This window comes from Mytilus californianus, unplaced genomic scaffold (assembly GCF_021869535.1).
Source record: "Mytilus californianus isolate M0D057914Y unplaced genomic scaffold, xbMytCali1.0.p SCAF_6, whole genome shotgun sequence".
Classification (NCBI taxonomy): domain Eukaryota; kingdom Metazoa; phylum Mollusca; class Bivalvia; order Mytilida; family Mytilidae; genus Mytilus; species Mytilus californianus.
The window spans coordinates 68,174,761-68,191,115 of record NW_026262712.1 but is presented as its reverse complement, the minus strand read 5'-3'; the positions used below and the strand labels follow the sequence as shown (position 1 = coordinate 68,191,115).

At 32.9% G+C, this 16,355-nt stretch overlaps 1 protein-coding gene across 2 annotated transcripts in view; it reads left to right on the top strand.

The window, feature by feature from the left end:
* Window positions 1–16,355, top strand: part of LOC127706854 (uncharacterized) — a 106,664-nt gene that overhangs the window by 57,908 nt on the left and 32,401 nt on the right. For both annotated transcript variants that reach the window (XM_052211576.1, XM_052211575.1), the window contains one exon: window positions 12,209–12,359. In XM_052211576.1, coding sequence (XP_052067536.1) covers window positions 12,209–12,359 — 151 coding nt within the window. The remainder of the gene's footprint in view (window positions 1–12,208; window positions 12,360–16,355) is intronic.

Here is a 16,355-nt window from a genome sequence, read left to right as displayed (position 1 = left end):
ATCCTACAAATCTTTTTTTTTAATCTACATTGTAATGTATAAACACTAAACATTTACTTGTCAAAAGATACTGTAAAATTGCAATTTAGATCATGAAATCATAATTTTTACTTCTGGGAACACCAGATTCGTCTTCAATAAGTTTATCGGATATATTTTTTCCCGTCTAGTTGAAGAATAAAGATTAAAGTCAGAGATTTTTCTTTCTTTTGAATACATTATTTCGAAGCAACAGTTTCCATTTCCGAACCATCGTACAAAGAAAAAGTCGAGACGTAAAACTATACTTGAAACACAAGCGTCGCCAAAACGATTGAAAAGTACTGGTACCCACTTCTAATCAATTATTTCTATCAAAGTTAAAGGATAAAGTTTAAAGTCGGGGATTTTTCTTGCATTTGAACACTTCTCATCATAACAACAATTTTCTTTTCTGGGCCATCGTTAAAAAGAAAACGAGGAGACGTAAAACTATGCTTCAAACACGTGCTTTGCAAAGTTGTTATTAAATCCTTAAAGGTGACATGTGATGCCATTTAACCACATCATTTCGTAAATAATACAATCAACACCTTTATTAATTAGTCTATTGTTGCCTACAGCTATAAAATGCAATCAGCTGATTATTGATTTTCTGTGAAAATCGTAACGAGTTCAAGGTGAATTCCGAATATTGTCCGATCAGGTAAAGTCCGAGAAACCCGAAAAAAGTAAACAAGATGGATGGAAATTGAAATCAAATTAATCGTTATATTTCTTTCTCCAAATTCTTTCGCCAATAATGAATCTTAATCGCCACAATTTTTATTTTTTCGCAAAATGCGAAAATGGTGACCGCCAGCGGAAACCCTATTATAAATACTTTGTCATTTCATGTTATGAAGTAGTAAGCGATTTTTATTCTTTAGAACACGTTATGATATCATGTGTACAATTTAAAAAAAAACCTTACATCAGTGTTTCAAAGTCAAACAAGACAGATAAAAAATGTAATTTTTCAAAATATCCAAATAGCGGCAAACCGATTTAAATTAGATAAAATTTTGTACTCAATAAAAAATAAATTTCAACTTTTTACATGTTAACCGCTTTTAAGAGACTATTTTGGGGATCGAGTTTAATGAGATTTGTATTTTAGTATGTACCATAAAACAAAATATATACTAGAGCGATGGAAATCAATCAGACTTCGTCTTGATTGGACATGTCTTCAGAATGAATAAAGATAAAAATTATGGGGCAATTTGGGAGGGGGCGGTGGGGGAGGTTAAAGATTAAAAAGTGAAACTTTTTTGGCTTTGTTCACTTTGCACTACAAATTCAAGTATATCTCTCTTCGATTAATCTTCCTCCGAGCATATTTTTTGGAAAGATTTCATACACCGATTTTAAAGTACATCAAACGGAACTAAAAATGTAGATGTGGGTTATACTCCAGTAAGACAGCAACCAAACGACAAAAGCCATATAAGCACATCTAGAAGGCACCATGTAGTGTTCAACAATTATAGACAGGTGTCTAAACCATTATATGTCAAGTTCTAAATCGTTTATGGCGGTTCAAAAACTCACTTATAAGAGCTTATGTTGTATTGTTATTTATTATGTTGCTGATTTAAGTCACAACGTATTTGATTTGCTATGTTCGTCACGACTTTATATAAACATTGTGAATAAATTTAAAAGAAACAATCAAATATATTCTATTAAAACACAATTCTACAAATACTGTAAAGGTTTTGGAGAAAGCCTGAATATCAAAAAAGTTATCATTCTAAAGTTACCAACCTTTTACTACTTAAAAACGTATTTTCCCATTTTAGTGTGGCGGCTTAGTACCGAAATTTGATAAAATCATGCAAATGGCGATGCAAACATAGGATTTGGCTAACATGTTCTTTATGGTGTACTTGAACATATTAGAGGGGCAGACAACATATTTTTGATTTTTTCACATTGGCCATCTTGAATTTAAAATTGACATCATCTTGCTCAATAGTTGAGATTGAAAACAGATCCACATCTTTTTTAACGTGATATAGGTGATGACAACTATTGGAAATGCAACAAAATGACTTGAAAATATGTCAAACAGACAGGAATTGTAAAAATAAATCACCACTTCCGGCTGTGGTGGTTAAAGTTCATATTTAAAATCGAGTGAAATAAGATGGGTAAGGATACACGATAAAAATGTCCGTTTGCTATATAGGAAATTATTTAAGATATACAGGAAGGTCGGTTAATGTATTATTCTATCATATTTTCCGATGTATTTAGTTCTAACAGCTTCAGGAACACAATGTTGTACAGGTCAAACCAGCTTTATTTGTTTTTCTATGTTGTGTTTTGTGTAATGTTGTTTGTCTATTTGTCTTTTTCTTTTTTAGCCATGCCGTTGTCAGTTTATTTTCGATTTATGAGTTTGAATGTCCCTCTGGTATCTTTCGCCCCTCTTCAAACCAGCTTTATAACACTTGCATCTACCAGAACAATTTGTCTTGCGTCCACATATGAATTACTCCTGGTAAGATGCTGCAATTGCTGCTAATTGTGTCCAATTGGGAATCCACAACCCATCTAAAGTCTCCTTAATCCATCCCCGATCACCCGGACTAGGTAGATGTTGTTCATGTGTGACTGCCTGTCCCCTCACATGACCACCTTGATATGCAGATCGTTCGGTGTGATCTAGCAGGGCAGCTCTGGTTGGGGGCATTGTGTCATACTATCTTTGTTTCCGTGCAAACAATTCAAGCCTGGATTTATTGATGTCAAATGTTGTTGTAGTCCTGTCGTACATAACTAAAAAGATACCTCTATCAACTCCTTACCAGCTTCACTGATCAATGCAGGTTTGTTACTCAATCGCACAAACACCTCCGGTACGTCTCCAAATATTTCCCACGTCTGCCATGCGACTTCTTTCCCTTTTCATGAAAAGTGGAGACAATGTCACATCCAGTGAAAGCATGAACAAATGACAAAGCCTCTGATTTGGACCAAGAGCATAATCAATTTCGTGAATCGGAAGCCATCGCAGGTCTTTTCTTTTTCCAAATGCAACCCAAAGTTTGTCTACTTGTAGTGTTTTGAATAGAAACACTGCCAAACCACTACACCAGTGTCTTGAGCTGATGATCTGTGTCCACTTACATTCCCTTTCAGCTGCACTTTTGATATGAACAAATATCCGTGTGTCTGCTTATTCGTGATTACACGGACTTTATCATTGGTCATCATATAAATTTACCATAGCCGCATCATCAACTACTACCATGACTGACTGAGGTTTATCTCTTGGTAAATCCCCCTTAGCTTCCAGAATTTCCATAAACTGTGATTTAACGCCAATATTGATTTTGCCAATTTGAGACAAATGAGGGAGGAAATTTATGAGTTTCGTGACTGAAAAACTGAAAAACTCTCCCAAGTCGCATTGTCTGTTTTGACAGGATATGAAAAGCATTAAAAACAGACTGCAATCATTTTGCTTTTTGTTTCACTAGAACTTTTCTTTGGTTGGCGACTGAACAACAGAAACTTGTTTATTTTTAATATGTTCATAAATATTTGCCTTGTTTTTCATTCGAGTTCTTAAGTCAGCGTACTAATTGCATCCAGTTTGTTTAATTTTCGACAGCTTCCATGTGTCTTCTTGTACAATATCTTTACTGTCTATCTTGTAGATATCTCAAGAATTCTCAAGAAATGAATTTCCATTATCATTCATGACAGTCTTCATTTTTTTCACTTTGTCAATGAAAACTCATTGCATTAACACATAATTGTCATCTGGGTTCCTTCTTCCAGATGAACATTGTTCAAACTGGCTTATCAGTCTACTGATTTCTGGTCCGGCTACCATCCAACGTCTCAAGACAGCTTAATCCTCGGTAAGCCCTTCATCCCCCCGTCAACTTTAACAATATCGTTGTTCTGTTCATGAGTCGGTCTATCGCCATGTTGGAGAACAATGCGATTTGAATTTTTCACAGTGAAATGCCCTTTTATGAATTCTCTGTAAATATCTGGGATTTTTGTTTCCAATGAAGCCATATCGCGTAGTAAAATAGGAAACAATCTAGCATTCGGGTACGACTCCATGACTTTATAATTGGGGCAATCATGGAGTATTTGGGAGCACTTAAATCCTATAAAGATGATAATGTACCCCATTATGAGTTTATCGGCATTAATTTATATCAGTGTGCAGTGGTAGTGCAAATAAATTACTCTCTACTTCTAGTGATAAGTGATGAACATTAAGTAATGACTGGTAATGAATGAATGGCATTTGACAAAGTCAAGCAACATCACAATGCATTGATCCCAAGCAATGGTTAAGGACGGACGCCAAGTAAAGACTAAACATTAAGAATTAATTATAAATAAGGTCCGAAGACCAACACAAACGATGATTTAAATTAATAACTATCAAAGTACTATGATTTAAACATTGGCGTGTGGTAGTATGGGTCAAATGTAGGATAACTGGAAGTGAGTTATCGACCGAGATTTGACCGGAAGAGATTGTTTATTACTACAATAGGACACATAAACCTTCATTCACTCAACCTAGTAAAATGTTTTATAAAATACAACAAAATGTATGCAAAAAGGAACGTACATTGTATATGTTTGACCTTGATAGACACCATTTTGAAAATCAAAAATGGCTGCCATGATCGGATGGATTTTTTTGTGGCTACCCCCTTAATATGATTAAATACACCAAAAGGCATGTTCTTACAAAGTTTCATGCTTGTATTACCATTTGCATGATTTTTGTGGTAAGCTGCTCAACTATTTCTTTACCCTACAAGAAAACTTTCCAAAGAGCAGTGGATTGAATATCGTTCGAATATTTCCAAAATGTTCATGTAAATTTATGGTGTCATGTGTTAAAACAGTTATTGTCCAATTAAATCGGTTTATATCATTTTATCTGCACGGTCGGGATGACCCATTAAGTAAGTAAGTAAGTTAATTTTATTTAAAGTCGGCATATATATACATAATAACAGACAAAACATGAGCTCTGGTGAGCTCTTTAAACGACTATCACATAAAAAACCATACAGCTTCATGAAAATACTAAAAAATAAGAATAGAAAAGCATGCAAATATATTGAAAGCAAATTAATTTTGATTTCTGAGTCTCCAGATTCAATGCTCATGCGGCAAACACCTGTATGGGGGAACCAGCAAATCACTGGAATATAATAAAATACTAACAAACTAAAAAGCATAAAATCAATTTATAAATAAATTGAGCACTGGCATTTAATAGCAGGTATATATAATAAACTAGATCTTGAATAAATTAAGGAAATATTTTATTAATTATTTTAAAGGTCTCCAAGGCAATTGTGCACATTCTACGAGTTTTTAGTGATGGAAGGTCTGATGCTCTTCATAAATATAACGAAGTGCCCGTTCTTGTATTTTTTCTATTTTTCTTGTAGTTTTATCCCCACAGAAATGCCAAGTCAAAGGACAGTAACTAAATTTTGACATAACAAATAAGTAATAACTTGTAGGTTTTAGTACTCAGTTTGATTAGGTGTTTCCAAATTCTTTTCAAAACATGTAATTGATATCGTAATTGCCTTGCAGCTTTTTACAAATATTTGAAATATGTAAATTGAAGTTTAATTTAACACCATGTTGTTTTACCTCATCCTCACATGATATATTAATACCATTAAAATTAAACACAGTCTTTTTATCATGTGTTTTTTTTTTTGCCCAGAGAGATAGCTTGAAATTTCTCTGGGCTGGCCTGCATTTTATTTGAAGAAAACCACTGTATTAAAAAATTGCTGTCTTCCTCAATAGCAGAAATTACATCTTGTAAGGAATTTCCAGACTTTGACAAAGTATTGTTCAGCATATTTATATAAAGGACATTTTTTTACAAAAAAAGAACAAATCATTTATAAAAATATCAAATAGGATGGGTCCAAGGATGGATCCTTGTGGTACTCTTTTAAATATGTCAAGCACAACACTTAAAATTTGGTTTACTTTCACACACGCTGTTTTCTTTTTGTTTAATGACTATATAACATGTCAAGTGGGGATTTTGAGAGACCATAAGCTTTTAGTTTCAGTAGCAGTAAGTCACGGGGGAGACAGTCAAAACCTTTTGACAAGTCGATAAGGATAGCTGCAAGGTATTATTTTGGTCTAAGGGTATTTTCCAATCTTTAATCACTCTTAATAAAGTTGACTGACATCCAAAACCTGATCTAAAAGCTGTCAAAAATGGATTGAAGATATTATCAAAGAACTGTACTAATTGTAATGCTATGGCATTTTCAAAAATTTTAGAAATGGCCGGTGATACACTTACCGGTCTATAATTTCCTACAGAGGTTTTATAATAGCAGGTTTAGCAAAATGTAGTAATTTAGGTGAAATACCATCTATTCCCCAGGCTGTTTTAAACATTAATTTTACGTATACGTTTCTCAACAAAGTCTTGATCAATAGGGGAAAATGTAAAACTGTCTAGATCACGATCTGGAAGATTATCTTTAATGGCCAAAATACTCGGGTGATCATCATCAACCTTTATTTGACTGCTTCCTATATTCTTTGCAACATTTACAAAATAGTCATTAAATATCTCACACACCTTCTCTTGTTTTGTAATTAAAACATTATTTTCAGAGAGGACAGTTTCCTTTTGGTGTACATAACCTTTACTTGTAAGAAAAGTTTTCACTGTTGGCCAGAAATCTTTAGATTTCGGGTCCCCAGCACACCTCTCTACAAAATATTGGTTAATAGATTTATTTTTATGCCCCCGCCGTAGCGGAGGGGGCAGTAAGTTTTGCCCTTGTCCGTCTGGCCGTCCGTCCGTCCATACGTCCGTCCATACATCCCAAAGTTGGTTTCCCTTCTCTAACTTTAGTTTGCCTCAATCAAATGTTATGAAACTTATACATAATGCTTATTACCACAAAACACAGATCAAGTTTGAAATTTGGTGGCGTCACTTTAACCGTTCTTGAGTTATACCCCTTTACAAATGGAAAAATTGCTGAATTTTTCGTTTCCGTTCTCTAACTTTAGTTTGCCTCAATCAAATACTATGAAACTTATACACAATGCTTATTACCACAAAATACAGATCAAGTTTGAATTTTGGTGGTGTCACTTTAACCGTTCTAGAGTTATGCCCCTTTACAAATGGAAAAATTGCTGAATTTTTCGTTTCCCTTCTCTTCTTTAGTTTGCCTCAACCAAATGCTATGAAACTTATACACAATGCTTATTACCACAAAACACAGATCAAGTGTGAATTATGGTGGTGTCACTTTAACCGTTCTAGAGTTATGCCCCTTTACAAATGGAAAAAATGCTGAATTTTTCGTTTCCGTTCTCTAACTTTAGTTAGCCTCAACCAAATTTTATGAAACTTATATACAATACTTATTACCACAACACTCAAATCAAGTTCAAATTTGGGTAGCGTCACTTTTACCGTTCTTCAGTTAAGTCCCTTTATAACTTTATATGATATGCAAGCGGGGGCATCACCTGTGTCTCATGGACACATTCCACATTTATTTAGTTTTGTAACATAGTTGCGTTGACGCCTATATTCTTCCCAGTCCTTATTATCACTGACTTTTGAAATTTATTAGACAGCATTTTTTTCCTATAAATAACACTTTTAAGATCTGCATTCATATATAGTACCTGATTTGGAAATATTTTTCTTTCCGTCAAAGGTGCATGTTTCTCGGCTAACTCAATTAAACGTTTACTAAAATTATCATATGCTGCATTTACATTATCAAATTCAGATTTATCAAAATTCTGATTTTCTAAATCTTTTTAAAAATTTGGAGCATGAAAATTCTTAAAACTTCTGCATATCTTCCTTTTTGGTAAAATGTTTGGTAAATCACAATTTAGCTGCACCGATATAAAGTTGTGCACATCACTTATTCCAGTACCAACATTACATAGCTTTTTAAAATCGCAGTCATGATTCATTGAAATCAAATCTAAAAGGGTTGCTTAAGCAATTTTGTAAAACATGTAGCTTTCTCAATGATGTTTTTTAAATTAAAAATATCACAGATTTCTCATTAGCCCGAACTCCTACGTCGTTCGTGTCAAGTATGGTCACCCGAGCCGAAGAGATTAAATGACCTATAACGACTTGCTTGGTCAATAACTATAACATATCGAAGGGCGTTTAGTACAGTGATTTTGTCATGGTTTGGTTCAGTTGGATAAGATTGTGTTCAGTGTTTTTAATAACAAACAATGACACAATATAAACATTCTTATATTTACTTAAGGGACTTCCGAACATGAATTGAAGCTGGTAATTATCTTGGTTTATGGCTAATTTGTTAGTTAGTTCGAATTTGTATCATATAGTAAATAATTTAACACAGAAAAATGCTTGTGTATGTAAAAAATTAAAAGTTGTTTTCTCGTTTACAAACAATTTAAAGAAAATTTGTTTATTGTCTGTAATATCCCATATTTCGTTATATTATACTTTTGCCGTCATTTGTTACGAAAAAATAGTTACTTTTGCACATAATTTAAGATTACTGAAAATTCAGTGTCATGGTGTCATGGTTCATGTTCACGTTCATGTTCGACATGGTTAAGTTCTGTGATTCTTATCGTGTTTGAAGGAAAGGTGACGATGAAATAAAATATACGTTATACAACTAATATAATAAAATTATTTCGCGGACTCTTTATTTTTGCGTTTAATCCATTCTATCCTATTTCGCGGCAATATAGTGTCGCCATTTCCAAATGTTCTTGTTTTGTTCATATATGGATAAAGTTTTACATATTAACGTGGATTTCTAACTCGCGAAAAAGCAAATAGCTCTTGAAAAAAGTCGTTAACAGTAAATCTAAAATACTAGCATTATAGAATACGCATGTATATCGAAATCACGAGGATAATACATTAATGCGTTTCAATAGAAATTTACTTTAAAAATTGTTTTATTTGGTATAAAAAAAAGACGTTTGAAATTACATAGTAATATATAATAAGTAGATGCGGTATGATTGCCAATGAGACAACTATCCACCCGAGAACAAATTACGTAGATGTTAGTAACTATAGGTTATCGTACGACCTTCAACAATTAGCAAAACCCATACCGCATAGCAAGCTATAAAAGACCCCGGCAACATAAAATGTAAAACAATTAAAATGATAACTAAATGCCTGATCTATGTACAAAACAATCAACAAAACACAAACATGATATACAGTAACAAATGACAGCCACTGCTTTCCAGGCTTTCTTTATATAACGTGTATCTTGGAATTCAAATAATTTCAATCATATTTAATATGCACAATTTCTCATACTTAATACTAGATCGACTGAACTTTTTCTTTTTCTCCAAACTTTATATCATAAAAGAATAAAATGCGCTGCAAGACGCAGCTTGACACGACAGCAAAGGTCGAACCCTGAACAGTTGGGCGAGTAAAGACCCAACATGCAAGCTTGATACAGCTCTGAATTTGGATTTTGATAAAATATTTGACACAGCATAGGTTTCTGACAAAGAATGATTGGTTTAAAAAATTAAAATATTGTAATTTGACATTTACCTATTATGGTTCAATATCCAAAATTTAAATACATGGTTAGATTAAGCATATCAAAGATCCCTAAGAATTCAATTTTTCGTGAAATCAAACAGTTTAATTTTGACCCTTTGGACCTCATAGTTGACAAATTTAAGAACGGGGTCCAAAATCTAAAATCTAAATACCCGGTTAGATTCAGCATATCAAAGGACTCCACATATTTATGTTTTGTTGAAATCAAACAAAGTTTAATTTTGGAACCTGATTTGGACCAACTTGAAAACATGGCCCCAAATAAAAAAAAAAAAAAACATATTACTAGTAACATGATTAAGATTCAGCATATGAAAAAAAACCCCAAAAAATGATTTTAATTAAAATCAAACTTACTTGGTGTAATTTTGGACACTTTGGACTTTATGTTGATCAATTTGAAAACCAGGTCCAAAATCAAAAATCATAATACACGGTTAGATTCAGTATATCAAAAAACCCCAAAAGGTCATTTTTTGCTGAAATCAAATAAAGTTTTTATTTTTGACTCTTTGGACCTTAATATGGACCAATTTGAAAACGTGGCCCAAATAAAAAATATAAATACATGGTTAGAATCATCATATTTAAGAACCACCAGAATTTCAAGAAAAGTATTATTGTTGGCCCATTTTTCTTAGACGGTTAGAGCCATATCCCCCAAAATTAATCCCATCCATCTGTTTTGGTATGGAACCTTGTGGTACAATTTCATGGGGATCCTTAGACTTATACTCAAGTTAATGTCTGGAAACAACAAAACACTTGTTTTTTTGCCCCTTTTTTTGCCCAAAATTTCTAAACGGCTTGGGTCTTAACCCCCAAAATCAACCACAATCTTCATTTTGAGGTATATAACTTGTGGTAAAATAAATATTTGATAGAGATCTATACACTTATGCACAAGCTATTGTCCAGAAACAATGAGCATGCTTGTTGTTTACCCATAATTCCTACACAGCTAAGACAATAACCTCCAAAATCGATCACAATCTTCCTTTTGTGGTATGGGACCTTGTGGTACAATTTCACAGAGATCCATACAATGATACTGAAGCTATTGTCTGGAAACCAAATATCTTCGGACGAGGACGATCAAGACGAAGACGAAACATCATACCATTAAATGTATAAAAAAGCCCAAACGGATTAAGCGATACTACACAATACAATTATACAATATGACAACATAATCGTTCTTTTATATATCTATTCGTAAAATTAATATACTTGATAAAAATGGACATTATCTTGATCTGTTCCATTAATAAAATTTTTTTTGACTCCGATGCACAACTTTATGGAATATTTTGTTTTCAATGCTCTTAAACTTAATCATTTTTTATACTTCGAAAGGTTTAAATGCGGGCACCGCCGACGAGTCACAAAAATATTTCAATTTAGTGTTACATATTCAAGAAATAAGGATTTTGAGGGGATATGTGCACCTTAATCTTATGTTTGTCCTAAACCATTTTGACTGTCTGTGTTTAATTTATTCACAACTTTATAGACTTGGGGCGATTAGGAGATTGGCATACAGTATAGACAGCTGTCTTTTGTATTTATTTTGTTTTAGCTTTGATGGATATAAAAATAAGGAGAAGTGGTATGATTGCAAATGAGACAACTATCCACTCAAGCTCAAATGAAGTGGATGTAAGCCGTTACAGGCAACTATACGGCCTTCAACAATGAGAAAATTCATACCGTATAGTCGGCTATAAAAAGGCACCGACATGAAAAATATAAAACAATTTAATTGAAAAAAATAACGGCCTAATCTATAACAAAACATATAACGAAAAAAAATATAAGACAGGAAACATGAATGTGCACTGATTTATATTTTAGTCTAAGATGCATGCTTTTTTATTAGTTTTTATTGGTTTTGAACTAGCTGTCAGATCTGTCCTTAGTGTCTTTTTTGTTGTTGGGATGTACAAGTACCCTGCCACGTCCACTTTGTGTTTTGTTAGATGTATTTCTGCTTTGTATCTATCTGTTGAGTTAAGCACTTTTCAACTGAATTTTATAGTTTGTTCTTATGCTGTACTGTTACATCAGGAGCTGGTAATGTAGTGGTTGTCGTTTATTGCTGTTTCTCATATTTGATTTTCTTTTGTATAGTTTGTTCTTGTGTTATGCCGTTGCTCCATTGTCCCACGTTATGGAGAGGGTGTGGCGCCAACAAACTAGATTAACCCCGCAACATTCTGTATGTGTCTGTCCCAAGTCAGGAGCCTGTAATTCAGTGATTGTCGTTTATGTGAAGTATTTTTTATTAAATTTTTCTTGACATTTGTTTCCCTGCTCGTTTTATTCTAAACAATTACACAATGTTCTGTTACAAAATCATTACTACGCATACTAGGTGTTATAACTTCTTAAAATTGAAGACAGAAGAAATAACTATCCTTTTATTTGTAAATCTTTTGTAATATTGACACAGTACCATAATCTTGTAGGCACAACATTGTTGAACGCAAATAAGTACTAAATATGCTACGGTCATGTCCTTCACATCTGTATGCATTTAAGCTTTATAAACAAACTTCGGGCTTCTTTCGGCAGGAGTGTTAAAAAAGATCACGATTTTCTGACCAGTTTTTTTGATAAACCAAGACGTCGCATTTGTGTTGTAACATCTATATTGGAAACTGCTGACAAAACAGTTATTGAGTGTTGCAGCAAAAGTAGAGCCCATGGTAGCGTTTCGGCAGAGGTATGTATCTTTGTGAATTATTTTTACAATAAAAAAGCAAATATTTTGAAAGACCTGTATCATATCCTGGACTGTTAAATAAGAGGCTGTTTTGTTTGTGTGATTGTTGTATTACTAAGAGAGGAATTATTCCACTGGTATATTTTCCAATAATTTACCGAAGATTATTTTTTCCCTTTTATGTCAGATTGTGGTTGTAAAGGTAAGAAAAACAGCCAATGCAAAAACATGTTTTTATAAGGAATTAAGTAATGTATCGAGCCCTAAAGCCCCCTTCTTAATCAGGCCGTGACAAACATTGCAAGTTAAGGAAAACGACATTCATGATTATCACAAGGATAGTTTCTGTTTTTTTCTGAAATTAATACTTTTTCTATTTTGTAGATATAAATTCTTAAGCATTGTGACAGTCTTTCTACATTCGTGTTTCAGAGATAGGGTAGAGTAACGCTCTCACCGAGGCTAACTAAAATCATATATTTTTCCTTAATACTGAATCATGATGTACTGTACAGTACAAATCCATACATTGGCGGTTTGTTAAAGCTTGTATTCAGTAAAGAATGTATTATTAAGAATTACAGCATTTAATAGAGTGTTCTTCTGCTTTGGACCTTGTCGAGTCTTTGTAGCAGTTAGGCATAAATTAAGTATTCGGAAAAATTTATGTCTTATCCTTAAGAAAAGTTTACAATGTGAGCAAACTAAACCGTGTTATTTTTAAAACTTGAATAATCAAACGATATCCAATCTCTTTTCATTAATTTCTAATTTCCTTCCTTATTATATAAATTCTCGGAAACTTACATTATCAAGATGCTTGATATCTTGATTGACATCATATTCATTACATTTGGAGGACGTGTTTGTCAACAAATAATTAGTATTCCCATGGGAACCAACTTAAAGGAAGCTTATTTCATACAGGAGTTTTTGAGGAAAAATGAAAAGAAACTACCTTTACTTTTTCACTTCACGTTCCACTTTATAAATTATGTCCTCTCAATAAATAATTCAAAGTTTGGTGAGTATGTTGAAAGCAACTATCCAATCGCACTTGTAATAAAAGATACAACAGATACAGTTAAATCTACATCATATCTTGAATTAAATCTAGAAAGGGATAATGAAGATCGGTTTAGAACTTAACTTTACGACCAAAATATCTTTCAGTTTATACTATATTACAGAGCTTGCATTTTGTATTATGATTTCATGATAGAGGGTTGCTTCTTACAAGGACGCTAAGTGGTGAAGTTAAAACCATCCCATTGAGATAATTTTACGGACGCCATCACGAGTCGGTTGTCCGTTATGGAATATCTGTTTCACAGATGTTTCAATTGTTGTAACCACAATCCCAAATGTGACATACCGAATTATAATCATCACCAGGCTTAAAGTTACACGAGCAACAAGACGGGTGTCACATGTGAATCAGGATCTGCTTAGATTTCTCGAAGACCTTAGATTACCTCTTTTTTATTGTGTTTGTGTTGCTTACTCCTTAGTATTCTATGTTGTGTGTTGTGCACTGTTGTTTGTCCTTTTATCATTTTTGATTTTTTCCATTGGCACCGTCAGTTTGTTTTCGACTTATGATTTTGAAGATTACTTTTTGGTATCTGTCGCCTCTCTTTGACATTTGGAGACTTGCTTAAGTTAATGACTCATTAAAATTAATTTCCTTTAAAATGATATACCAATATAAACTTATACTGTTAGTCGATAAATGGTTTTTTATATAAATTATTTACACAAAAACTAATTTTAAGGGAGAATGTACACACATTTCATGGTAAGGTACAATCAGCAAATTTGTGAAAATCTTCGTAAAAGCATCTACAGAATAGTCGATTTGTCTTACTTATTACACTAGTTCATGAATTTTCGTCTTAAAAGTGTCATTTTGATCTTAACATCATCTGAAAAGTTTGAACCTAATAACGTTAAGTTTTGTTCAAGTTATATGTCATATGTCGGATATTTTCTTGATTCGAAATCAGAATGGTTGAAACTTTTTGCTTGCAGTCAATTTATACTGATCTGTACCCTTTCAGACAATTCAGTATGTTGTTGTTTAGTACAAGTAAATAATAGCAAAAGCGTATTAACAAAAATACCGAACTCCAAGATAAATTGAAATAGGGGGAAGTCCATAATATACCTGACAATATCAAATATTAGACCGTATCAACATAGCCACAAACGAAACGACTGATACACCACTACAATATTCCTGACTTGGTTCATGTCTTTTTTTCGAAGAAATGGTGGGTTAAACCTTGTTTTATAGCTAGCTAGCTAAACCTCCTACTCGTATGGCATTTGTTAAGTTTCGTTATTTTGACAAAATAGAGTGGGCAACTGAGAAATTTGAACAAAAACTGAACAGATTTTAATTGATCACGAGAAAATTGTTTGAATAGTAATGAATTTACTCAGTGAATATTTCTGAAAATTAACTGAAAAATTTAATTTGTCTCAATAATCTACTGTTCAGTCTTTTTTTAAAAGAGAGATGGAAGATACCAAATTATATTCAACTCATAAGTCAAAAACGAACTGACCGGCAAAAAAAAACACAAAAAAAACGAACAAACATACATACCAGTTACAGAACACAACGCAGACATATAAAGATTGAGCAACACGACCCCCACTTAAAGCCGAGAGTGATGTCAAGTACTCCAGGAAAGGTAACCATATCATGCTCCACATTTGACACTTGTCGTGTTGCTCATGTAAGTCAAAAAAAGTAATATCGTTTTGTTTTATTTCATTCATTTGAGACGGATGTCTAAAAGTTTCCAAACCAAATTGACAAAAATACGTTCGTGAAATGTAAAAGAAACAAATCAAACAATGTATTTATAATTATTAATCAACACAGTAATGTAAACAAACATTGTACGATTCATTTTTTCATGCAAAAACATCAATTCTGAGGTACAAATTATCCTTATTTTTAATAATTGTAAAGGATTTACATTTGACTGTAAAAAATATTGAAACTTTTAATGAAAAAAAGTAAGGTTTAATTATATTTACTCTTATATTTCATGAAAACAACCAAACTTTAATTTATAATTATAATAACAAATGACGGTTAATGATTTGTATTAAAAGGATGAAATAATTGCTTTCTTACTCACTAAATGCACTCAAATATCTGATTGAAAATAAAAGGTATATTCATTTGTTAATTATTCACGTAAGCTGGTACTTGGCTTAATATAAAAATAAGGAGATGTGGTATGATTGCCAATGAGGAAACTTTCCACCAAAGTTAAAATGAAGTGGATGTAAGCAATTATAGGCAACCGTACGGCCTTCAACAATAAGAAAACCCATACCCTATGGTCGGCTATGAAAGGTCCAGACATGAAAGATATGAAACAATTCAATGAGAAAACTAACGGCCTAATTTATAACAAAACAATTTACGAAAAACAAATATGACAGACATGAACCAACGACAACCACTAAAACTACAGGCTCCTGACTTGGGACAGGTACATAAAGTATGTGGCGGGTTAAACATGTTTGTGAGCGCTAAATCCCCCCCTTCCCCCCAACATGAAAAAGTGGTGTAACAAAAACACAGACAAGACGTGGCAGGGTATATATACATCCCTCATCCCTAACAACAACAAAAACACTAAGTACATATCTGGGAGTACTCGCAGTTACCGACTTGTTCAAAGCCAATAAAAACTTATAAAAGAAATCGTGTATCTATGACTGAAATATGTCAATCATTTCACATCCAATGGATTGAGTGTAAAGACGTCATTATCAGTCAGAGAAAAACATGACCTTATGCAATGCCAAAATAAAGGGATCGACAGCTTGTTGTACCGTGAAAGTAATATTTAGTATGGTTTTAATTTACTGATTGAAAAATCAATATTTATACCAATAAAAACAATATTCAAAGATTTAATTAAAGTGTTGAATAGGTAACATCAAAATAAGTTTATTTGAAGGACCGAT